Raw genomic sequence first — 25,879 nt, 5'->3', positions numbered from 1 at the left:
ATTAGCGCCTGGATGGTGAAAGTCGTCCCCATATAGAAGGCACACCCACTGGAGTGTCTGTGCGCCTTCCTGCTCACGCAGAGAAACAAGGAAACCTGAGTGCCTCGGGGGTCTTGTGTCGTGCTGTGTTTTGCTTTTTCCGTTTATCATTTGTGTGTGTTGGGCTTAAATCCCCTCCCTTCGTGTGTTGACTTCTTGGTAGGGAAATAAAGTCACCAGGGGAAAGGGGAGAGTGGGGGGCTGAGGAGGGAGCCACCCTGTTGGGGGGCTGCAGGGGAAGGTACCCCGGGGGGGGAGGCGCGGGGAGGGGAGGCGCCCTGGGGGGCCTCAGGGACTCACAGGCGGTGCGCCGTCCGCGGCAGCACCTGCAGGGCCTCGTCCAGCACCTTGAGGCAGCCCTCCCAGTCATGCTGGTCGGCGTGGCTGTGGAACAGCAGGCCATACAGCGCGGCCCTCAGCGTCAGGTCACCCTCGGCCCCTGCGGTGGGAGAGGGGGCTCAGGAGGGGCGCCGGTCAGGGGGTCTGGGGATGGAGGTGCTAGCAGCTGGGGGTCCACAGGACCGAGAGGCCCCCAGGGAGCACTCGGGACACGGCCGCCTGTCTGGGACACCCCGGGCCTCATGCCGCAGAGCCGGACAGCAGGTGGGACCGCGTGGAGATCCAGCCACAGGACCTCGTCATCTGCGTCCCTTAGACACACGCAGAGCTGCCCTTCCAGGGCCGGGCCTCGAGCAGCGGGAGTGACCCCGATCGTGGGAAACACATCAGTCCTTTTGGGACTGAAGGCTCAGGGGCTCCTCCCGGGCGACACCTGCGCTGCTGTCCTCCCTCCCCCACCTGCCTCACCTGCACCAGGTGCCCCCAGCTGCCCCTCACCCCACCCCGCCAGGCTTTCTCGGGCCCCGCAGTCCTCTAAGCCCTTTCCCTTTTGGAAACTCCCGTTACTCTTCCGTAATTTTAAAAATAAACAATGGGAGCGTCAGGAAAGAAGAAGCCTCTCCCCACCAGCCTCGCCCAGGCCGCTCGAGGGGCCGCCTCAGCCGCGCCGTCCAGCAAAGCAGAGCCCCTGCCCCTGGTGCCAGACACTCATGTTGTCCTGTTTTACCTCGCTGACCGTGTAGCTCTCTTTCCCGTTTTTGAATCGTTATAGCAAAGGGGTGAACACGCCCGTGGATCCTGCCGGCATGTTGTCCGGATGCTGGCTAAGAGGACAGCACCAACTCACACCACTTAGGGCCTGAGGGCTCACCGTGGCCCCCCACTGCCAGCGCTGGGACGGAATACAGGTGCCCAGGAGCAGGGGGATTGAGGCACGTGACCAGATAAACTGGTCAACGTCTTGACACTTGGGAACGTGGGTTCCATAGCGTGCTTTCCTCCTCTCATCTCGGCCGGGCCAACTCGGAACCACACGCCGCGGTGGTGAGGGCTCTTACAGTCAGGGCTCTGCACCCCCTGGTTGGCAGCAGGGCCACATGCCCCTGGACGTGGCAACCCCGCTTGCCAGAAATTCCAGACGGTGCCTCGGACGAGCAGGGAGAGACTGCCCGTGCGAGTTCACCTGCTGAGCCGTCGGGGCCATTTGTTACTGCAGTGTGGCATCTCGTAGCCTGACTAATGCAACTGCTCGTGCATTACAGAAATGGATCATTTAGCCGCTAAATTTGATGCCAGTACTTTTCCAGTGTTTACTTTTTAATTTTCTCATTTCTCATTATTTAAATTTTCACGTATTTTGAAAGTGTGCCTCTTTGATCACTCTAAACTTTAGGCAGGAATCTTTCCTCAGAACATTGCTTTGCTCAATTCTACGTTCTCATTTTTTCCTATGGTTTGAATTGTTAACGCTGCTAAACCATTTAGCTGAGTATGTTTCAGCACGTGGAGTAAAGCGTACATGGGCTCCACGCGCTCCGGGCGGTGCCGGGACCCCAAGCAGCCGGCTCCTCACTGGCCCTTGCAGTCCTGCGGGTCTGGGCTGCTGTCTGCATCTCCCTCTGCGGCACCAGCAAACAATCTTACCTGGGGGTCTAGAGTTCAACTCAGTGTTTAATTACACACGGTCACATCTTTGTTCACTATTTTAAATCGAGTCTCTCTCTCTCGTAGACTCTGAGGCACCTGAGGGAGGGCCACGGCTCTAATCCACACATTCACGCTTTGCGGTACACACCGTGGCCCTTACGCTAAAAGGGATGATAATTTTTTAGCAGATAATCATTTTTTATTTTAGAAATAAATTATACAATATGTTTTATTTTATTAAGGTCACTACTTTTTTTCGCAGAAGTATATCTCCACATTTTTATGGAAATGGAAAAGTGTGATTTACCTGTCAGAAAAACCCAGAGGCTAGATTTCAAGGCTGCCTGGGAGGGCGCAGGGTGGCCCTGAACTGGGGGGCCACCTAGGCTTGGGGGGTTTCCTCATGCTTACAGTGGGGGTCCCCGATTGCTCGCGAGGAGCCCTCACCCTCACCGTGCCTGCCCGAGTTCAGGGCTGAGCAGGCATTTCCCGTGGTCACTGCCACGACTTCACCTGTTCTACACAAGGCTCGGGATCTAACAACACCAGGCCCTGCCTGGCCTCATGTCAGCAGCTCCGTCTGTCCTGCATCTACAAACCTGAGAGAAAACACCCTTCCATCGTCCCTCCACTTTGGAAGTCGGCTGTGGGCCACTGGTGCAGAAGCAGCGTCTTCCCTTTTTCCTAAAGCAAAAACAAATCAACAGTACAGACGTTTGAAAGTTGCAGTTTCTTCTTTCACCAGTTTGTTTTTCATTTGGTTCAGCATTGAATTACGGAAGCTGCGGCTAAATTTCTGAAACACTAAGTCACAAAAAGTGGAATCACATTTCCCCTGTAAGAGAAGGCGCTCCAGTTCAAGGTTCACTACCTTAAAACACACACACATGCACAGACTAGCCCTGCAGCACAGTCTACGGCTTACAATGACACGAAGCAGACAAGTCAGTTGTATAGCTTTGAGTCAATAGGATCAAAAGCACATTAGGAAAACTTATGGGACACGAAAAAGCAGGGCTCAGGGGGAAGTTTACACCTGCAAATGCCGACACTGAAAAGGAAGAAAGATCTCAAACCAACAACCTAAGTTTACACCTTAAGGAGCCTGAAAAAGAACAAACTAAATCCAAAGTTAGCAGAAGGAAGGGAATGTTAAGGATTAGAGCATAGAAAATAAAAGGAACAAAATCAATGAAACCAAAAATCGATTCTTTGCAAAGATCAACAAAATAGACAAACCTTTAGCTAGACTGGCAAAGAAAAGAAGAAAGAAGCCCAAATAACTAAACTCAGAAATGAAAGTGGAAACAGTACTATCAACCCCACAATGATAGCAAGAACTATAATAGAACCCTACTAGCAACTGTCTTCCAACAAATGAGATCGCCTACAAGGAACGGAAAAATCCCTCGAAACACTCAAATTGCCTAAGAAGAAATAAAAAATGGCAACAAAATTCTAACAGTAAAGACTGAATCAGTAATCAGAAACCTTCCAGTTAAGAAAATTCCTGGACCAGCTGGCTTCCCAGGTGAATTCTACCAAACATTAACAAAAAGAATAACACTTATCCTTCTCAACTCTTCAAAAAATTGAAGAGGAAGGAACATTTCCTAACTCATTCTATGAGACTAGCATTACTTTGATAGGGGGTCCAGATAAAGACATCACAAGAAAAGAAAATTATAGATGAATGCCCTTTATGAATATAGATGCAAAAATTCTCAACAGAGTAAGTTGCTGAATTGCAGATCAAATCCAACAACACAGTAAACATATTATTCACCACGACCAAGGGAGATTTGTCCCAGGAACACAAGGCTGGTCCAACCTAAGGAGTGTAACCCATCGCCTTAATAGGACAGAGGAGAAAACCACACGATCAGCTCAACTGATGGAGAAAAGGCATGTGACAAAATTCAAAAACGTTTCATCACAAAATCTCTCAGAAAACTAGGAGTGGTGGGAAAATTCCTCAACACAGTAAAGTTATGAAAAACTCACAGCTAGCGTGATACTCAAAGGTGACAGACTGACGCTTTCTCTTTCAGATCAAGGGAGGTCCCCGGGCCGCGACCTACCGCACTCCTGGGTGACGGCGGAGGGGGAAGGAGGCCTCACTCCCCGAGGCCCACCAGATGCCTGTCCACTGTCAGGCAAAACCTCCCTGGGCCCTGAGTGGGTCTGCGCCCCCACCCTCCCTCCTCTCCCCTTTCCTACTGGCGCTTTCTAGGTCTGAGTTAGGGTTCCCTCAGTGATGGGGGAGGACAGAGCTGAGCCCTGAGCGCAGCCAGGAGCCGCCCCGCCTGCCCCACTGGGATCTCACGGGTGTCAGCGTCCCCTGTCCCCCATGCAGCCGTCGTGTTCATCGCCTGAGTGCTTCCACGGGGCCCGTCTTTCCTCGGGAGCCTCGCCCACCGTGCTGGAGGAAGGACGCGAGAGGCGGCCCAGGGCACACCTGCTTTCTGGCCTCCGTCTTGTTGATGACGCTGATGACCTCCTGAGTGGCGCTCTTGCACTTCTTCCTGTTGACCGCAGAGGACAGCAGCGGCAGCCAGGTGTTCCAGAAGTGTCGGGCGGCCTGCATCACCAGGGCGCTGCTCCCCGCGATACTCCCAAACCTGGAAGGGAAGGTCTGACCTGGACAGGTATAGGCGCCGAGGGGAGGGGTGGGGCCCCAAGACATCTCTGCAGGACCAGGATGGGCTCTGCTCAGGGCAGCCCCGCCGTGACCCGCTCACGAGCTCCGGCTCCCCGTTCCTCGGGCCCGTCCTGGCTCAGACGCTCAGGGCTGCCGGGAACCCCCGGGGGTGAGGTGGGTGTCACCGCACGGGGCAGGCGATGACCCTGGTCACAGGGCCACTGGGGGAGGGGCCGGCCTTGGGGACAGTCCCCAGCGAGCACCACGCCCCGCAGGCACCATCGTCCCCACCCAAAACACGCACCCCAGACGCGCCACGCGCACGACGACCCTGGCCACCGGGGGCCGCAGCCCACCTCGCACTCTCAACGAAGGCATTGGCGGCCGTCAGGCGCAGCTGCTTCCAGCCCTTGAGGTTATCCATGATGCTCCTGCCCTGGATGCAGGCTGCGGTGCTCAGCATCTCCGCCACCAACTCAGTCTCCACCCTGCAGACAGACAAGCGCCACGGCTCCCAGGAGGCTCCTAGGGGAGGGAGGTGCCGCCGAGAGGGGAGAGCCCTGGGGACACCCCACCTCGGCCCCTGGAGAGAGCCCTGGGGAGTCCAGAGTAACGTCATGAAGGTCCCCAAGCCAGAACTAACTGGCTGAGTCCAGTCAACCCGCAGAACCATGAGACAGAATCATAAGCTGATGTTTGAATGACTAATACGTAGGGTGTCCTGTGCGGCAGCAGCAGCAGAACAAGGCGCCCACCCCAAGCGAGGCCAGGCCCTGCCGGAGCGATGGGGCCCCATTCCCCGTGCCCCAGAGCACGTCTTGTTCAGGGGGCCTAGGCTCTGCGCTGAGAGCTCAGAACGTACAATTTAGACTCAGCAACGTCAAGGGTGCCGCGAGCTCTCTTCTCTCAGCCAAGCCGTGGCTTGTGCACGTAACAACCACACGCACGTCCCTGCAACTCGGCTCAGGGGGCACCAGGCTTACTCTAGGAGAAAAGCACTGGTTTCTGGGTAGACCTCCCCGCCATGGCCTGGGAGGCCCCAAAGGCAGGTACCCACCTGCAGGAGCCAGCTGCTCTGCCACCCTGCCCGTCAGGAGTCTAGGGGAGAAAGAGGCTGTCCCTCCGCCTACAAGGATCTGCAGGGCACGGCCAAGCTCATGCTCTAGGGGTGAATCGGAGGCTGGCCCCGTCCCCCAGGATGGGCGTGCCAACCCAGCAGGAGGTGGAGGAGAGCCTGGCCCCGCTGGGCCCTGGCGTTGCTGTCCTGGAGACCTGGATCTTTAGGACGTGGTCCTTGGGGAGAGTCTGTCAGTGACAACTGGGTGATCTGCTGATGGCGACCACCTATATGCTTACGGCTTACTCTGTTCTATCAGCCACTGAGAGAGGAATGTCGAGATCTGCAGCTGTAATTGTGGCTGTATCGAACTTTCTGCTTCTTGAATTTTGAAGCTCTGCTGTTAAGTGTATACACGTTTAAGATTCTTACGTGTTCTTGCTGACTGAACCCTTTTATCTTTGTGAAACGCCTCTCTACCTCTGATCACACATCCTGGGAGCTTTACTCCAGCCCCACGGCGTTCTTGCAGCTGCTGCCACAGAGGCCATCTGTCCCCCTCCTTTTACTTTTCACCTGTGTCTTTGTATTTGAAGAGTGTCTCTTGAAAATGGCTTCGAGTTGGGTCTTGCTTTTTGGGTCCAGTGGGATAAACTCTGCACTTTAACTGGAGTGTTGGTCCATTTACATTTAATGGATCTGTTGGTGTGGTTTTGGGTTAAACCTTCGATTTTGCTATTCGCTTTCCTTCTGTCCCATACGTTCGTCCTTTCTTTCCTCCCCTCTTGGATTAATTGAATATTTTTAGTGTTCAATTTTATCTTCTCCATTGGATGTCTAGGTATAATTCTTTTATTGTTTCTGTAGTACTTGCTCTAGAGACTGCAACATACATTCCTAACTAATCACAGTCTATGGTGAATTAATATCATACCACTTCACAGACAGTGTAAGAACTCTCGATATACCCCTATCTCTCCCATTCCCATCCTTTGTGTTACCACTGTCATACATTGTATTTCCACATTTGTTAATAATCCCACAATGCAATGTATTTTTGTTTGAAACAGGCGTATGTCTTTTAAAGAATTCAAGAACCGAAGGGGGGAAAACCTTTTATGTTCAGCCACACAGTCACCACCTGGGGCGTTCTTCACTACTTCCTGAACTGAGTTTCCATCTGGTACCATCTTCCTTCAGGCTGAAGAACTTCCTTTAGCATTTCTTGTTCTGTGGGTCTTCTGGGAATGGATTCTCTTAGTTTTAATTACTTAAAATTAGTTTTAGTTTTAATTAATCTAAAATGGTTTAGTTTTAATTAATCTAAAATGGCCTGATTTTGCCTTCATTTTTCAAAGGCTATTTTTGGTGTATACAGAATTCTAGATCGACAGGGTTTTTTCTTTTTTACCACTTAAGATGGTTTACATTGTTCCTGTTGAGAACTCGCCTCTCATCCCTGTTTCCCTGTGTGCAATGCATCCTTTTCCCCTTCCACCTTCCTTCCAGGGTTTTCTTGTCACCTTGGTCTCCAGCGATTTGCCTACAATAAAAATAGGTGTGGCTTCCCTCGTGTATATCCTGCTTGGAGTTCATTGAAAATCCTGGATCTCTGGGTTGATACTGTTAATTCAATTTGAAACAATTTCAACTATTACATTTTCGAATATACGTATTCCCACCTCGCCCTCTGTCCTCTGTCCTTCTGAGACCACACCTGCACTTGTGCTGGCCCATGGGCTCTAGCCCACTGGTCCCCAAGGCACTGCTCCTCCGTTTTTCAGGACTTTCTCCCTGTGCCTCAGTTTCCATAGTGTGCCGACCTGTGTTCAGAGTTACCGATCAGATGTCGAGCTCGCCCACTGATATTTCCATGTCAGAGATTGTACTTGTCATGTCTAGAATTTCCACTTAGTTCTTTAATTAGAGTTTCCATTTCTTTGTTGGAATTCACCACCTGCAATTTGCCCATTAAAATCCTTTCCTTTCTTGTATTTACAATAACTGTTTTAAATCCATCGTCTGCTAATTCCAACATCTGTGTCATGTCTGAGTCGGCTGACTGCTTTTTCTCCTGGGATGGGCCACAGTTTCTTGTTCTTCCACATGCCTGGTGATGTTCGCTGTTACGCTGGGCGGGGGGCGGGGGGCAGGATGGAGGGCTGTCTTGCTGAGAGTGTGGATTATGTTGCCTTCCTTTCAAGGAAGGTGGGGTTTCATTCTGGCAGGCAGTGGATTCACCTGTGGCTCACCCTTATCCTACTGAGATCTGGACTAGGCGTCTTAGGGCAAGACTCGCGTGGCCCTTAGAGCCCAGCCCCTAAGGCGTGGTCTTCCTGAATGCCCCGGCGGTTCAGCAAGGGCTCCCTGACTGTCCTGGGTCAGCACGGGGCCTCTGGCATCTCTGTCGCCTGCTTCCTGCCAGGCCTGCAGGATCTGGCCTTCTCTGTCCAGGAACCTCCTCGCTCGTCTTGCATTCTGTGGAGTCCAGAGGCCCCAGCAGCCCCAGGGTTTGGTCTCTGCCTCCCGAGAGCATTTCTTCTGTCTGGGCTCCAGCTCCCGGAGCTGCAGTTTGGGCAGCGCCCCGCGCCCCCAGGCAGAGCGCGAGGGTGCACGTGGGGCTCACTTCTGATGGCCTCTTCTTGCAAGAAGCGTGGCCTTGGGCCATCTGTTGGCCAGTGTCTGGAAGCAGTTGTTTCATGTATTTTGTCAAGTTTTACAGTTTTTTAAACAGCACAAGAGTATGAGATCCACTGTGTGTCATGGCCAGAACTGGTAGAAAAAGTGACTTTTAAGTTCACATAAAAACCCAACAGTGATGATGATTATGTCAAATAAAAGTGCTAAACAAAGTAGAAAGGTAATCTCTGTTGGTCTGTTTTAGGGATCTACATGAAATTCCTATTAATATATATTCCTTTACATTAATAGTATAAATATGAACCTGATTCTGGTAATTACACACTCAGAGGTGAGAATACTAATTGATTAGTAACTGCACTATTTTTCACCAAGATCTGAAAACTATTTTCACTATTACTGTGAAATGCTATCATGAAAATTACTGTGACCAATTCCACACTGAGTTTCTTTACATAACTTGCAAAATAGAAAAAATGAGCATAAAAATTTGAAATATGTATAACTGTTTTGAGAAAAGGCGCATCACCCGCGGCACACGCCACGCGCTGAAGTTGACCGCGGATCCTGCCGACTGGGGACCGGGCCCAGGGCTCTGAGGGGCCAGCAAGGCCACCGTGCAGTCGGCATCCCCGAGAGAGCCAAGGGCCGCCCACCTCTGCCTGTCCAGCCTCCCAGCGCCCAGCTCCAGGCCTAGACACAGCTGGCCCTCAGTGTGGTGAAAAACGGGTCAGGTCCACAGTCAAGCCCGGGTAGGGGTGACCCCACTGAGAGTAGTGACACCGACCACCACTAGAGGACAGCAACAGTCTACAAATGAGTTCTCCAAGGTCTTGAGGTGAAAACCAAACTTTTACATAGTCTTGCACGACCTCCCCTTTCCCTATTACCATACGTAAACATTTATATTTTTAGCCTATTTTATTATAAGAATTGCTGTTTTAAAATACAAGTTAATTTAAGGGTCACTGAGGAAAGAACGGCGAAGCTGGGGCACACACCCATCACCGCAGCAGGCACCCTGCCACCCCGTCCCCTCACAAGCTCTGCGGTGCCGGCAACGAGTAGTGAAATCAGCCTTAACTCCGCTATAAGAAGACGAGGCAGCAGCCCTCACACACCGACTCTTTCTTTATGAATGTAGTCTTTTTCTTTCTTTTAGAATTAACCTTCTAATTTTTATCAAAGTGGTACCTACCACATGGTTGAGAACTACTCCCCTACCCAGCCCCCAGTCCTATTCCCAAGAGGGAATGACTCCTAGGTCTTCAGCTCTATCTTCTAGCAGGTATACGCTTTCCTCCAAAAAACTGGCTTCTATCTTGATTTCCCAATTTATGAATTTTAAACATTACCTACAGAAGTCCCTTTTCCCAACTTATGAATATAGCCGGTCCCAGCATTACTTTTAATTCCCTTATTATCTTTGTACCTCAGAATATTCAGCTTCTCAGATGAGGGTCTCACGCCACCTGTCCTCGTCCCCCTTCCCGCTGCTAAAGTATGTTATCTGTGCTTTTACTTTACTTTCGTACTGTCAAAATTGGTAACATTGATATTTTACTGGGTAACCACAAATAAGCCTTCTTTGTCAAAATGCTAATCCTAACACTGGAATATCAATAAACACCCAGATAATGTCTGTGTTTCTCACTGAAGAGGCAAGCTATTACTTTTGTTACCTCCTGGCATTTCCAACTGGCTTTTCTCCCTCCCTCCTTTACCACAATACCTGTAAACTCTCCACAACACTGGGCCCTCCTCTGGCCCTGCCCGCACCCCCAGGGCCCTCCCCTGCATCCTTGCCGAGGAGGCTCTCTCAGCAAGCAATGCAGCTGGGCACCTTTTCTGGACTGCATCTCCATTTCCAGCATCCAACATCTTTCTCTTTTCTGGGTTACTCCCTTGTTTTTCTGGAGTGTATCCTCAATTAACTTTCTAAAAACAGGTGTGTGACAAATGCATTTTCTAGGTCCTCATCTGTTTAAAAGTAGCTTTCTTTGCCAGGATACTTGAAAGTTTGGGTGAGTTAGAATTACATGTTGAAAACTACTTCCACTTAGAACCTTCCACTTTCTTTTAGCTGCTAGTGATGGTTTCTGAGAAGACTGATGCGTTTCTATTTCCTTCTTCTTTTTCTTTTCTTCTAAACGCTGTAGGATAGTCTCCGTATCTACCGTGACCTGATGACCCCATGACGTATCTGGATGTGAGTATCTCTTCATTCTTCTCGCCGGTCATTTAGTGGGAGGGTCAGTCATGAGACGGTGTCCTCTGCTCAGGGAAGCTCCTGCTTTTCACCCCTTTCTTAAGAACGCTTTCTCCCCTCTTTCTGGAATTCCAATAGCTGGGTTTAGGACCTCCTACTGTTTCTTCTGGCTTTTCTGTCACATTTCCTTCTGTCCTTCTTCATATATTTCCTGCACGATTTCCTCACACTTTATCTTCTAGCCCTTCACTGACTTTATTTTCAACTTCAGAAATTACCTTTTTAATTTTGAAGAGCTCTTTAGTCCTTTTCCTTTTATTCCTCATTCCTTTTCCATAACACATTTTAACTTCTAAATGCTGCATCTTCTCAAATACCTTGGACGTTATTATTATTACTTTTTTAATACTTCTTCTGATCATCATGTAATCTGTTCTGTGGAATGAATTACAGAAACCTCAGCTACAGCTAGAGTCAGGCCAGGCCTGTCAGGGAGGTCCCACGTCCGCCATGCACCGCAATTACCCCAAACAGGAAGGGGCCTCACCTACATCTCAGACAGGAAGGGGCCTCTACTCACTGTGCAGCAGGAGGAAGGAACCTTCCCTCCACCCCCAACAGCCCGGCCGATCAGAGTCCGGCACAGACAGCCAACAGGAAGCCTCGGTACTTTGGACCCCCAACTCCCCCAGTGGACTCTGGCTATCACAGCCCCTCCTGACTCCCCCTTTTTCCTAGAAAAGCAAGATCCCCCTCCTTGTTTTCCACATTTCCTGTGGTCCACCGAAGTTTGCATTTCCCTAATTGCAATTCCTCTGCTATTCCTGAATGAACCCGCCTCTCCTGGTGAGATAACTGGACATATTATATTATAAAAGCTGACAGTTTCTTCCAGAGTAATTTTCCCTATTTCTTCTCGTTGGTCTTCTCTTCAGAGCTGAGGGCCTCTCAAAAGTCTGAGGAACCTCGGTTCACACTGGAGAGTGTGTATAAGATGCTGTGCGGAGCTCGGAGGGCTCGTCTGCTGACGAGCACAGCTTTACAGGAACCTCGGTTCACACTGGAGAGTGTGTATAAGATGCTGTGCGGAGCTCGGAAGGGCTCGTCTGCTGACGAGCACAGCCTTACAGTTGTTGGTGGAGACCAGTGTCTGGTGGGGACCCCTGTGCTAAGGACCAGAGGCTTCCGGGAATAACCCCGAGTCCCTGGCTGCTATCAGATGTCCTGCCGGGGGGCAGGTGTTCCGTGCGCTACCGCTGCGCCTTCTCCACCTCCGTAGGCTGGGCACCTGAGCCAGCGGCCCCCTGGCCGTCACGGAGCCCTCGGCCCCCACCTGCTGCACGGTGAGGCCAGGGCAGGACGTTCGAAAGCCTTTCAGAAGCCAAGTCCTTCTCAGGATGGATTGTTGAGCAAAAGCCACCTCCGTTTTGGGGGAAAGGCAGTCACGAGGGAAAGCCCCTTGCGGGGGTGGGCGCAGTGAGACATGCTGGGCTGGCCTGGGGGCTCCGTCCAGCCTCTTCTTCAGCTGCCTTGGTTTTCACGCCAGCAGCTGCCGGGGCTCCCCGCTCCGCCTCCACCTGCTGGGTGGCCTCGGCCAGGGCCTCAGCCTCTGCCTGCCTTGGTTTCCTTGCTCCCAGTGCGGGCTCGGCAGCCCCTGCCCAGGAGCCGCTGCAGGGACAGATGAGGTGCGGGTGGGGCCTCCACGGGAGCTCGGAGCAGCCTGTGGCCCTGGCTGCATGCGAGGCGGGTGACCACAGCTCGGGTCATGGTCACTTGTCAGCCCCCAAACACCCACGGGGGTGTCCCACGCAGGCCCCAGAGCAGCTGCTGGGACGTGTCGGCCGCGCTCCCGCAGCTGGCCCCGGGATCCTGACCGGAAGAGGCTCAGGCCTCCACTCCCATCACCCAGAGGCAGGAGGCCAGGCCTCCCTGGATCCGGCCTCGAGCGGTCAGCTTGGCTGTGCGGCCACGATGGGTATCTTCCTGGCCTGGGGGCCAGGATCCTGTCTTTCAGGAAATAGACTCAGAAGTAAGGCAAAGAGAAGAGCCTCAAGGGAAACAGTCTTTACAGCAGAAATACTCACAACAGAAACAACTTTAAAACAACCTCCTGTTTAAGAAGACGGAAGGATCAGAAGCCCTGATTACCGACGAGCTGAACGGGGCCCGGGGCACAGGAGCAAGCGGCCTGGAGCGCCTGCGGCCATCCCGGCACCCTGGAGAGCCCGCCGCCAGCAGCGCTCGGGCGGAGAGGAGCCAGTGGCGGGGGGCTATTTTCATTTCACTGAAATCACCCTTCAGTTACTTCCGAATTTACGTGGCCTCCTAGGTCGCCTGCTCAAAACTAACTCAACAAAGCTGCCTGCCTGTGGGAGCGGCCGCCGGTCGAGCCTTGCGGCCCTTTCGGCCTTTGAGCCCCCGTCACGCCCGCAGCTGGCGGGGCTCGTGGGGCCTCGGGACCCTGCTGAACACGGCTCTCCAGGGGCCGCAGCTGAGGCGTTGCCCCGGCCGGCGCGGGGCTGGCGGGGTGGCTCCAGGGCCGAGTGGGTGAGGCTGCCCCGCCTGGCGGGCTCAGAGGACGCACCGCGCCACAGGGACACAGGTCGGGCGCTGGGGCGACTCACGAACTGAAGGCCTGCAGGTGCTTGATGCCCGTCTGGATGGCCTTCTGCGAGCAGGCCATGGTGGCCTCGTGGTCCCGGGCCACGTAGGTGAAGTGGGTCAGCCGCGTCAGGGTCTGCAGCTCCACGAAGGGGTCCGACCAGCTGCACTCCAAGGCCATCTTCACCAGCTGCCGGTGGCGGGGGAGAGGGGCGTCTGTGAGTGGGTGGGGGGCGTCTCTGCTGCCAGCTCACGGCTGACATCACATGGATGGGTCCAGTGGTCACCCGGCCTAGGCCGAGTCACCTGCAAGGCTGAGGCTCCAGCTGCCAACTGCGGCCAAGCCTGGGTGGGGCTGGTGGGTTGAGGACAAATGTCCCAGTGTCCACACTGCGTTCCTGCCACATGGGCAGCCCTGCCCTCTGACGAGCCAGGAGACCAGACTCAGGGGCCCTGAGGGGACCCTCGGCTCTGTTGGGAGCGCTGTGCAGAGAACACGGCAGGGCCGCTGGCCACCTGGGGCTCCTTGTCTCGACAGCACAATTCGAATAAGCACCTCGAGTTGGGGAGCCTTGTCGGGGCACAGCCCCTGGAATGCCTACCAGGCACCTAGTGACACCTGCGTGGGCCAAGGGGGAGGAAGGTTACTTCTGGGGGGACGTGACACCTGTGGGGTGAGGGAGCGACAGCTACCTGAGCCAAGGGGGGCACCGTGAAGTCCATGAGGCCCAGCCCGTTGCAGGAGTGCATCTCCAGAGCAACGAGGACTCCGGTCACCGAGTTGATGCCCTCGTTGGCACTCTGGTGGGAAGGAAGTGCAGAGGGCCCGTCAGCCCCGGGGCTGGAGAATCTGGACTACTCGGGAAGTGACCCTGTGAAACATTAGCTCTGCGGCAACGATCGGAGCTGTTTGTGTAAGTGTTTGTCTCCAAGCCACCTCTTCACGTAATAAAGAGGAGTAGGCGCTGCAGCCCCCAAGGTGGCCCGGAGGCTGGCTGAGCCGGCCAGAGGTGGAGGGCAGGTGGCCAGGCACAGCGGCGGCCCTCTGCCTAGAGGCCCCTCCCTTGGTCCTGCTCCAACCCGGTGCTCACTCCCGGCAGGCTCAGATGCCCCTCCCTGATGGTCCCTGCCTTGCCAGCCTCACTTCCCACCTGAGCCACGTGTCCTGGCTCCAGCTGGGGCCCCAGGGAACCTCCCACTGGCCTCCATCCACGGCCCACGTCTGCAGGAGGAGAAGCCGTGGGGCTGGCCCTGCCCCCTCCCCTCTGGGTCCCTGCATCCTCACCCCGACGGCCTTGCGTTCACAGCTCAGGTGGCCCGTGGGGCCCTGCCAGGGAGGTGTCCCCCTGTGGCCTAGACACACCTCCAGATAAAGCCACAGCGAGGTGTCACCGAGGGTGGACAGCGCCCCCAGAGGCCCAGCGGCTCTTGGTGGACAGTTAGAACCGTGGCCAGTCGGCTGGAGGAACGAGGGGATGTTCCAGCGGCCAGGCAGGCAGAGGAGGCCTCACGCCCCATCTCTCAGGGGTCGGCCTGGGCAAGGACGGACCCTCCTGAAGGGAAGCACCCCTTCCGCAGCCCCGCCGCCCCGTCCCCCAGGCTGCTCGCCCTCGGGTGGGGAAGACTTCAGCGGGGGCGCCCCCCGGCTGGCACCTGCTCGTCCGTGCCCAGGCGCGGCCCGATCTGCTGCCACAGCAGCTGCTTGGCCTTCACCCACGTGGCGATGAGCTGCTGCCGGATGCTGACGGGCACCGCCTCCTCAGGCACCGTCCCGTTGGTCAGGTTCAGGGCGAACTCACAGACCTGAAACGGAGGTGTCCTTGCTCATGACACCTGAATCCAAACAGGGGACCCGAGCCAAGACCTAAAGCTGCAAAAACAAGCAGACCCGGCGCTGGGTCCAGAAGGGACGGTGGCCCGAACACGCACTAGTCCTGGGGCTGAGGCACAGCCTCAGCGGGAAGGAGGCACCGCTCCCGGCCACACCTGGGGCAGCCGCAGGCTCTGCGCCTCCCTCAGACTCACTACGGAACTCACCTTCGCTCACGTTTACTAGGAATGGGTGAGGGGTCATCCGTGCTTGTCAGCACCCATCAACATCCCTCGTCCTCGACTGGGAAGACCGCCACACAGTCCACGTCCCCGGGAGACGCAATCAGGGCACAAACAGCCCCCCTCGGTCACTGTGGAACCGCCCGTATCCCCGGCCTGTGCATCTTTCCTTTGGTGTTGCGGCTTTCCTGTTCTGAACTGGCACTGGTCCTATTTTTCTGGCCTTATGTCCACCTTTTTCTGAGCTCTGGGACTTGCAGGGACGTCCCCACCACTGACACCCAGGTGTTCTCGTCTTGTTTCCTTGCTCTTAGAGAAAGCGTGTCCCCCCACCCCACGCCCCATTTCTGGGCAGCTGAGAATGCCTGCAGCTTCCTTCCTCAACTGCTCTCCCACTGACGCCTGCACTGACCAGGGTCTGCCACTCCCCCGGCTCCGATCCCACCCTCGGGCGCGGCACCTCCACTGCGGTCCTGACTTCAGAGGCGGCCTCAGGGTCTAGCGGCGTATGAAGTGGGTTTGAGCGTGTGTGTCTTCTAGACTTCTCTGGCGTCAGGGCTGGGATCCAGGCGATGATCAGGCCTCGTGCCAGGGTGCTGCAGAGCGTCGCCAGCAGCGCCAAGTCTCTGGAAGAGAAGCATGTCCGGGCCAGGCCATCCCAGGGAGGAAGCCATGGTGACAGGACTGGCTGCGGTGGAGGCTCGTCCTCCACCAGGCGGCCTTCACGCCTGGGAGACACCTGTGCCGTGTGGGTGGACTCCTCAGGGAGTCCTGCAGGGCCTGGACAGAAAGGCCCACCTGGCCACCGTGCCCACTGCCGGGCCGTCCAGCAGGCCCTCCACTGGGCGACGGATGGAGCGGGCTTGGACCAGAACCTCCCTGCTTCTTCCTGAAACGTCTCAGCACCAAAACATTTAAAACCATCAAACGCGGTCCGACCTGTGTCTACGACAGAGACACGGACACCCGCCTAGAAAGAGAGGTGCTCCCGCAACCCCTACGGTCCTGGGGACCCTGCCCGGGCCTCGCGCCCAGAGGAGAGGTGAGGGCACTGGCAGGCCGTCCTCCATGGCTGCTCCGTCCTATTCGCAGTGTAAAAGTCCCCATGTGCACATGTAGCTGCGTCCTGACTCACTCAAGCCTTTCTGCTTCGGGATCTGGCAGAAAACTTTAAAGCTGAGTGTTTAGACTAAATGCCCAAGCAGCAGAGAACACAAAGAGGGCTTCACACAGTCACCCTCATTAGGCGAAGGTCTGGCCTGACTTGACGCTTTCACACTTCCAACTTCAGGTAGTGAAAACATCGGTCTCTCATGAGTTCACACCACCTGGATATGAAAACTCCCGGACACTGATTTCCAACCCGCCCCAAATCAGACCAAGGTCGGTTTCCACCCCCGTTCCTACGAGGCTCGGGCCTCGCCAACCTCCCTCAGAATCGCACTGTTTGCAACAAGAGTGTGACAGGCCGGGAAGCTGCGTGGCAGTGGTGCTGCTGGGAATCCGTGTACGGGCCCGAGGGTGTCTGAGCACCTCATCGATCCCCACACGGTGCCCTGAGGCTTAGAGAGGGTGAGTATCTTGCTCGGGGTGCACGGCCAGTACACAGAGGCCCTGTCACTGCTACGCACTAGGTGAGGGTGGCCCCGCACGTCCCACCCCACAGCTCCCGGCCCGATCCCAGGGTCTCTGGCAGGGGCAGGATGGGGCCCTCCTGGGAAGCCAGGATGCACACAGCGACCGGCAGCCTCACCCACCCGCTATGGCCCATGGCCTTGACGATGCCCAGGAGGTGGTACAAGGCGTCCACGAGCTCCCTCTGGCGCCCGGCCGTGATGAGGTGCTGGTTGTGATTCAGGACGTAGACCACGGCGTTCTGCACGAGCCACGCCTCCTGTATCATCTGCCCAATGTCGGCCGAGCGCAGCCAGCTGTTCATGGTGTACTGCGACAGGCCCTCTATCCAGGTCCTACAGAAGGCGTGCGTCAGGCTCTCCCCGGGATTAAGACCCTTCCCAAAGTGGCAGGAAGACACCAGTGTGAAGCCATCCCTAGAGCCCAGGGGTCAGAAAGTTGCCCTGCTGGGGGCTGCCCGCCACTCCCGCTGAAGGACCCAGCCTGCCCATCTCCTCCCACCTCCACCCCATCCGCCTGGCTCTCCCATCTCCCTGCTGGACGCCCCTCGCCCTGCCCCTCCCTGGCCGAGGATGGACCCCTGGCCGAGGCTTGCAGGCCGCCAGTCCAGCTCTGCACCTGCCTGTGCCCAGTCTCCCCGGACCATCACACACAGGCTGCCCTCCTCCGTCCACATGGGCACGTGGGACCTGCTGGCCTCAGACCAGCGCCTGGCAAGCCCTTTCTCTAAAGGGCCAGACAGTTAGTACCCTGGGCTTCGACAGCTGCATGGAGTCTCTGTTGTGTGTTTCTCGCTATTTAACTTCACAAACTTAAAAGCCATCAAAACCACCGTTAGCTCGTGGGCTGTACAAAAGCGGTGGTCAGGTGTGGCCTGGGCCCTCCCCCAGGCGTGGGGAGCCCGGCCCAGACGGAAGCGGCGGCGGCCCCTGGGGAAGGCTGCGGGCTGTGCTCTCACAGGCGACTTAAAACACCAGGACAAACCCCATCTGCGCAAAATCAGGGCCCTCCTCCCTGTGCCTCTCGTGGGCAGAGGGAGTCCGGCGGCATCCCCAACCCCTCCACAGCAGGCGGGTGTGCGGGCCCGTCCACTGGGTGCAACAAACAGGAGAGTGGCCCCTGTCCGCATTCAGCGGGAAGCAGCCAACAGCCTCGGCTCCTGCGACACCGCAACGCGGACTCTCACTCACCACCGCGTTCACCTCTCGAATATTTAATTTTGGATGAAACAATGGCTAAAAACTGTGGTTGTTTCCACAGCACCTCGATTTCATGATTAAACCGCACTTGGCATCTCACGTGGGCAAGTCTCTGGGGGTTCCCTGTGGACCCTCTTTCCATGCACATACTTCCCGGGACAGTTTCCCATGGCCAGCCCCGACTACCGCTTCCCTCCGCAGACACCAACTCCCTCACATCTCGTTTCCACCAATAACGAGGAAGACTAACCACAGCGAACAACGACGTGAGCTAGTGAGTCGTGCTGGACAGCCGGCCACTTCTCTCACATGTCTGGGCGCGGCCCGCGTCCCAGCCTGTGCCCCCGGGCCACACATGAGCGGTGCCAGGTGCATAGGACGCGCCCCCGCGGCTCCCCTACCGGTACGTGATCCACTCGGCGTTGTCCTCTGGGGACTCGGGTATGTAGCCCACCGGGTGCTGACTCAGGTCCTCGGGGGGCATGGGATGGTCATTTAGCTGCACGCCCTCTGATCGCAGCAGGTGGACGGTGGCCTGCAGAGGAAGTGAGTGGAGTGGAGGAGAGGTCCCGGGAGCACAGACCCAGCGCAATGCCCCCAGGGCCTTCCCAGCCCCTGGGTCCTCCCTGCCTGCAGCGACACTTCCCCCACCCCACGCCGTTGCTTCACCCATACACGCTGCATCTCAGAGAGAGACCGGCTCCTTTCGAGAGCACAGCCTGAGCCCCCAGGGACACAAACGTCCCCTTGTCACACCACAGGCGTCCACGGCAACCCAGTCCCCGTCCCTCCACGGCTGCGCACGGAAGCCCTGCAGGCTGACAGGACCAAGGACGGGGGGCAGGTGGCCTTGCCTGCCTCCCGGGGGTGATGCCGGCTCCATCCCTGGCTCCGCGGTCACCTGCCCCCAGCTCTCAGCATGGCCTGGCCCTCAGGAGGCGCTCAGCAAACCCTCACTGAACGAGCCGGGGAGTTCTGGCCAGGTTACCCCATCGACCCCCAAAATAAACAACCTCGAGTGGCCCCAAGAATCCCGAAGTTACAAAGTATCACCAAAATCACCACCACGTGCAGGTGCAGGGATGCCAGTGCCAGCTTAGACCCAGCTCAGCCACCTGGCTGACGCTGGGGTCTCTGCATGCTCACTGCAGGGGGCGGGAGCGACCCCAGGTCAGGGCTGAGGGGGGTGGTCGCCAGCAGCCTTCAGCGGCCTCTGAGGGGCTGAGATGAGAACACACGCTCCTCCCTTACAATGGGTTCAAAGTGCTTTTGAAGCTATCCCCATGCAGAGGGCACTCCCAAATCCAGTAACCATCAGCCTGCGGTACCTACGTCACCGTGGATTCACAGTTCAAACATTACTTCTAAGGAAAATTAACATCTACACCCCTCATGATACATTCTGATTTATATCTTTCTCCCAGAAAATCTCCCAAGAACCCGGGAAAACTTCCCTAAAGGACAGGCTCCTTCGGGAGCAGGGCTGGGGTATAGGGCCACGTCCGTGCAGAGGCAGGTGACACGGGGGCCGAGGGGTCGTGGGCAGGGACGCACCTCAGCGTTGATGAACCCCACCTCCGCGAACTCGCGCAGCAGGCTGGGGGACACCGGCCTATGCAGGGTGGCGTCTGACTGGCCCGAGGAGTCCTGCTCCGCGCCGTCCCCGCCCTTCTTCTTCCCTGGAAACAGCAGAGCGGCAGGATGCTCAGAACCCGAACAGCCTCTCAGGGAACGCGGCGCAGCCCCGGGTGCGGCGGCGGGGTCTCTGCGAGGTGGCACTGTGCCCAGGAGGGGCTGGCAGAAACCTCCCAAGCGCAGGGGCCCCACGGGGTGGCGAGGTGTCCCCAAAGCCAGCTTGGCCATGGCCAGTCTCCCACCGATTCCCTGACAGCTGGGCTCTTGGTTCTGTTTGCGCTGTTCTGCCCCTCAAGAGGCCCCGGCCCCGCCCCCAACACCCAGGCCCCGGGCCTCCTGGGACTGCCTGCAGGGCCCCCCATCCTCACCGTCCGCAAAACGAACCTCTTCCAGAGACCTGCAGGCCGGACTTGTGCGGACCCAGCGCTGACGGGGGAGCCGGCCCAGGCCCACGCTCTGCCCGCAGGCCCCCGCCTGCAGCCCTGGGTCCCCTCGCTGAGCCCCGCAGCAACCCCAGGTCGCCTGGGGAGATCCCGTCAGTGCGGGCGCCCAGGCGTGGCCCCGGGGCCTACCTCGCCTGAGCCTCGCCTGCCGCTCCACCTTGCCGACGTCATACGCGAGGCAGAAGCGGCTGGCCGTCCGGCACACATCCCACACGCCCTGCTTCCGGGCCACCTTGGCCAGCTCGGCCCAGATCTGTACCCTGCACAGGTGCACGATGAGCTCTCTGCTCGGGAGAACCGGCGCAGGGCTCCTGCCACGAGCCCAATGGACGCCCCAGCCTGGACGCGAGGCGACGGGCAGACCCGCGGGGGTGCTGCCCGGGGCCAGGCGAGGGGGCGGGCAGCGGTCCGGTGCCCCCGCCGCGACGACCCAGGAGCCCCTGCACGCCCCCCGGCCACCGCCCACTCACCTCTCCTTGGCGTTCCGGCCCTGCAGGCGCTGCACGTGCCCCGCGGCCTCATCCACGCTGAGGGAGTGGTGCCGCGCCTTCGCGTACAGGTAGGTGAAGCGGCCCCGCTTTTCCCCGGTGGAAACTGAGGGTGGACAGCGGGACGGGGCAGTGACGCGGCAGGTCCCGGGTCAGGGCACGTTCCCGCAACCCCAGCGCGCAGGACTCTGGACGGGTGTGGTGGCGCCTCCCGGGCGTCTTTTGACCTTTTCATGAAGATTAGGTCCCGCTAGCTGTGCCTTTGTAGGGGAGGGGCGCCGGGCACCAGGGGCAGCTGGTGCACAGAACGACCCCCTCTGCACCCGCCAGGCCGGCCCCAAGAGCCTCCACCCGCGCCCAGCACAGTGGTGGCCTCTGTCCCCACGGCCCCCCACCTCCAGGAGCCGACTGGCAGGGACCCCGCGGAAGGCCCCCGCCTGGCCAGGTACTCCTGCCCGGCGCCTCGCCGAGTGAAACGCACCAAGAGAGCCCGAGCGTGTCCAGGGTGGCTGCCCACTGGGCCCGTGCCCCTCACACCCAGCAGGACAAGAAGGAAGCATGGGGTGGCACTGCCACGCCCCGGACGGGGTGACAACAGGACCTGGTGACGTGCGGCGGCCACAGAGACAGCACAAGGTCCGTGGCCCACCGAGGCCAAGGGTCACATCCTAGAGCCATCCCCCAGTCCACATCCCAGATCCACCACACTGGCCACCGTGGGCTCCCTCCGCGGCTCCTATCTGCAGACAGCAGGGGCTGTCCGGCTGAAGGCTGCCGGGGGAGCCAACATTAAGGGAGCCCTGGGCAACCTCAGGTGGGACTCTGAGAGGAAGGGCGCCGGGGTGCTCCAGAGCCGGGCGCTAATCTGCCATCTGCAAGGGTTCGATATACTTGGGGGTAATGCAGAGAAGCCCAGGACCCCCATCCTCGGGGGGGACAGTGGCATGGGGGCAGTGCCCCCTAAAGTATACGAGGAAGCCCTGACCCCCAGAACTCCAGAATGTGGCCTTGTTTGGAGATGGGTCTTACCAGGAAAAATCAAGTTAAAGTGAGGTCATTAGGGTGGGCCCTAATCAATTATGACGGGTGTCCTTAAAAGGGGAAATTGGACACAGAGAGAAACGGGTGCAGAGGCAAGCCAGCCGTGTGGGCCCCGGAGACAGGCCCAGGCGGCCCCTCCCTCCAGCCCCTCGGTCTCAGGCTTCGGGCCTCCAGGCTGTGTGAGCCTCCCCCCTCGCCACGGGAGGTGCTCTGTCGCGCAGAGTGGGGACAGGAGGCTGCACACCAGCACCTGAGGCCCGTGTGGGCGGAGGTCAGGCGTGTGTGTGCTGCTGAGAGAGCCTGCACACCTTTGGCCTCGTTCTCACTGTCGAGCACGATCTGGAAGGTGTCAGGGGCCAGGGCCAGGCCCGCGGTCACCAGCAGCGCCCGCTTCTTGCGCACACTGTCCTCCGGCATCGCTTTCTTTGCCTGCGAAGGGTAGATGGCGTGATGAGCACCCGCGCTGTCCAGAGCAGCTCTGCTGCCCGTCTCTGCTGAGCGCTCCTGGCCTGACGGGGCCCCGCCCCGGATGCCTGCCCTCCCCAGGCGCAGAGGCCCCAGGGCCCAGGTCCGGGGGGCGGGGCGCACCTGCTCAATGGCCAAGGTGGCCTTGTCCTCGGTGCGCTCGGGGACCTGGCACGGCGTGGCGCAGAGGTGCAGGCGGTTGAGGGCCATCCTGAGCGTGTCCTGGTAGAGGCCCAGGGTGTCCAGGAGCACGGCCTTCCTCAGGTGCCCCATGGCAGGCTCCAGCCGGTCCGCACCCTCCTCAATGTACGCCATCTCCATGTGCACTTGGCAACGGAACAGGACCATGAGGCTGCGGGGACAGACAGCATTGCAAGAGCCCGGCGGGGCTGTCGCGGGACACCCCTGGTGCCTGGTTTTCCAGCCCCGCCTTCTGCCCTTCGTTACCCCAAGGACCCACGGAGGACAAAGAGGTGGTCCCTGCAGACCACAGGAGACCTCGGAGCCCACAGGCGCACCAGGGCCAAGGAGCGGCAGCTGGGCCCAGCCGGGCTCCACGCTACAGAGAACGACTGCGGCACGAAAGCCAGGTGGCGAGCTCAGCAAACGCGGGGCGCCCGACGCTGCGTCTCGTCCAGCACCCCGGGAGGCTCTTGGCGAGGCCAAGCAGGTGAATTTAGCACAACCGAAGCCCAGGCTTTGCCTCAGCGGATGGGCCGTCTCGGCTCTGCTCTGAGTTCTCTCCATCTCATCGGCCGAAGCACACACTCCCCTGCTCAGAACGCCTCTCGTGGACCCGTGGCCCTGCCTGGCGTTTGCTCCTGCTGCTGCCTCTGCTGGAGCCTCCTGGGCTGGGCGGGGCTGGAGACGGCCGTGTCTAAGCTGGTAACACAGTCTCCTCAAAGCCTTTCATCCACAGCACGCAGAGCCCCATGCCACAGCCTCCACCCTGGACGCGAGCATCAGAAAAGCCAACAAATTTGGTCGAATTAAAGTTCTAGGAGACCCATGAGCCGACCCTCAGCCACGGCAAGGCACAAGCGTCACACGCTAGGCCCGTGACCTCAGGGAAGAGCACGCAGTGCCCAAGGCGCCTGGAGGCTGGCGCTCCGCTGCTCGGGGGCCGGGAGTGGTGGGCAGGAGAGGGCACCTGGTTGATGCCAAGGGTGAGGTCTGCGCTCCCATCAGGGAAGCAGGTTCCACGGACTCTGCCCGGAAGCCTGGACAGCAGCCAGTAATAGGCCACTTTCTTCTGTGTTGAGGCAGCGGAAGAGGAGGCCCATAGAATGGGAGCTGGACCAGCACCGAACTGTGTGCTCTGGGCAGTCTGACCCTGAATCCATAATGCGAGACTCATCCAGGGCTGGACCACGCGAGGAGCCATCTGAGGCAAGCTGACACCACAGAGAGAGGGTTACACAGCGGAACAGTCCTGGTCAGGGACAACCCGGCAGGCGGAGAGGTCTACACAGCAGAACAGCCCTGGTCAGGAGCAACCCGGCAGGCGGAGAGGTCTACACAGAGGCACAGCCCTGGTCAGGAGCAACCCGGCAGGCGGAGAGGGCTACACAGCGGAACAGCCAGCGTCAGGAACAACCTGGTAAACCATTGGCTCAAGGAAGCCACAGAGATGATGGTGAGTAAGCACAGCAGACTCGAATGAGAGACTCCGTCCCTGTCAAAACAGGATGAATGGGACCAGATGAAAAGGATTAGAAATGAGTAATTTTCAGAGTTCCTTCTGCTTCCAACTGTGATCAAGTCTCTGCCACGAGTATCCACTGTGAAGCTGGACCAAACACAGCACTGGGTCTGAGCAGCACAAGCCTGGGGTCCCTGGAGGCGGGAACTCAGGAAGGAGCCCGCACCCTGCCTGGAGACAGTGTCCCGTGGCATCGCGGGCAGAGCACTGGGCCCAGAACCAGGGCACCTGCCGTCCACAGGGAGGGTCTCTGCTCTGGGCTGGGAAGGCTGCTCCAGGCTGGAGAAGAGGAGCCGGGTACCAGAGCAGCTGTTGCAGGCCTGCCCACCAGAGAGGAGAGAGCTGGGTATCCCTCACTCACACCCCAGATGTCAGCCGAGCCCACGGAGATCGCGGGTGCAACTGGGCTAGAGGTTGAGCCCCACTGAGACAGGCTGGAAGACACTGTAAACTTCCAGAGATATGGCCAACAAAACAAGAAGCCAGCTCTCAACCCGTAACTGAAGTACCCAAGAGAACAAAACGCAACACTCTCTTTAAAAAGATCACAGAATCCACAGACTCCACAGTGCACCAACCACAACATTCGGTACACAATAAAAAACGACTGGACATGCAAGGAAACAGGAAAAGGTAACCCACAGTCAGAACGTAAGAGGGGCCAGATGCTGGGTTTTTATCAGAAACTACGAAGGCCAGAAGAAAATGAAACAACCTCTTCAAAGGGTTTAAAGAAAAAAAAATCTGTAAACCCAGTATCCAGCAACTGGTGAAAATAATCTTCAAAGATGAAGGTGAGGTGAAGTCATTTTCAGATCAACAAAAGCCAAAAGAATTCATCACCAGCAGTCATGCATTACAAGAAAAAAATAAAGGAAGTTCCTCAGGCTGAAATAACAGCAGAAAGAAACTTGGATCTGAGGGTAAGAAAGAAGAGCGAGCCTGTGGGATTGACAAAGAAGTGGGCAAATATAAGAGACTATTGATTTTCTCTGTAATTTTCTTTAAAAAACCACTGGCTGCTAAAAGCAAAACAATGACCTGTAAGATGAGGCCCATAACACATTGAGAAGTAAAAGACATGCCAACAACCACACAAAGTGGGGTAGATGACGGGAAATGCGTGAGGTTTTCCCTTTGCCGGGTGGGAAGCACCACCTCACACAGACTTAGCTAAGGAGGATGTGCACTGTTAGCCCTACAGCAATCCCCCCCACCCCAAGGGTACAGTGGACAAAAAAGCTGATAGAGGAAGTAAATCCAATGGTAAAAAATTCAATTAACCTCAAAGAAGGCAGGGAAAGAGCAGCAGCAGAACAGAAGGGACAACTGGAAACAAATGATGAGATTGTAGACAAGTTCAAAGCTACACTAAACGCAAAGAGACTAAACACTCCAGTTAAAAGGCAGAGATTATCATACTAGACAGAAAGAAGTGAGGCCAAACTACATGCTATTAAAAGCTGTGTTCTACACTTTAAATTGGAAGATCCACAGAGGATGAGAATTGAAAGGATGGAAAAAGAAATGCTTCAGACGGGCCCAGATGGTTTCACTGGATTCTATCAAACATTTAAGGAAGAAAACACCAAGATTGCACAAACTCCTTCAGAAAGCAGAGGAGGAAGAATCCTTCCCACCTTCCCAATTCATTTAATAAATTCAGCATGACCTTGATGTCAAAACCTGACAAAGACATTACAAAAGAAGAAAATCACAGGCCAACGTCCTCATGAACCTACACGTAAAAATCCGTAACAACACGCTGACATATGTCAGGACCATGCAGAGAATGCAAGGTTGGTTCACCACTCAAAGTTCAATCAGCATAATTCACCACATTAAAGAACAAAAGAGAAAAGTCACAGACCTTTTAATAGATGCAGAAGAAACATTTGACGGCACTCAACACCCACCCATGATTAAAAAACAACACAACGAAGGGACATTAACAATGTTTGTATTCTATTGTGTGCAATTATATCTCAATAAAGTTAATCAGAAAAAGAGCTGTCAGAGGAAAAGAGGGCAACTAGAAGACATTAT

The 25,879-nt window shown here is 56.8% G+C and overlaps 1 protein-coding gene across 1 annotated transcript in view; it reads right to left on the bottom strand.

Annotated features, from left to right (window-relative positions):
• Positions 1–25,879, bottom strand: part of CFAP46 (cilia and flagella associated protein 46) — an 89,023-nt gene that overhangs the window by 44,603 nt on the left and 18,541 nt on the right. The window contains exons 12-26 of the mRNA XM_060286502.1: positions 22,255–22,483; positions 21,975–22,095; positions 20,608–20,731; positions 20,267–20,397; positions 19,614–19,738; positions 18,461–18,594; positions 16,983–17,195; positions 15,686–15,851; positions 14,827–14,976; positions 13,867–13,974; positions 13,197–13,363; positions 5,023–5,154; positions 4,484–4,646; positions 2,625–2,709; positions 340–478 (exon numbers count right to left, since the gene is read on the bottom strand). Coding sequence (XP_060142485.1) covers positions 340–478; positions 2,625–2,709; positions 4,484–4,646; positions 5,023–5,154; positions 13,197–13,363; positions 13,867–13,974; positions 14,827–14,976; positions 15,686–15,851; positions 16,983–17,195; positions 18,461–18,594; positions 19,614–19,738; positions 20,267–20,397; positions 20,608–20,731; positions 21,975–22,095; positions 22,255–22,483 — 2,187 coding nt within the window. The remainder of the gene's footprint in view (positions 1–339; positions 479–2,624; positions 2,710–4,483; positions 4,647–5,022; positions 5,155–13,196; positions 13,364–13,866; positions 13,975–14,826; positions 14,977–15,685; positions 15,852–16,982; positions 17,196–18,460; positions 18,595–19,613; positions 19,739–20,266; positions 20,398–20,607; positions 20,732–21,974; positions 22,096–22,254; positions 22,484–25,879) is intronic.

This window comes from Globicephala melas, chromosome 16 (genome assembly GCF_963455315.2).
Source record: "Globicephala melas chromosome 16, mGloMel1.2, whole genome shotgun sequence".
In the NCBI taxonomy this organism is placed as follows: domain Eukaryota; kingdom Metazoa; phylum Chordata; class Mammalia; order Artiodactyla; family Delphinidae; genus Globicephala; species Globicephala melas.
Note: the sequence above shows the minus strand (reverse complement) of the source record. Positions and strands in the feature narration are given on the sequence as shown.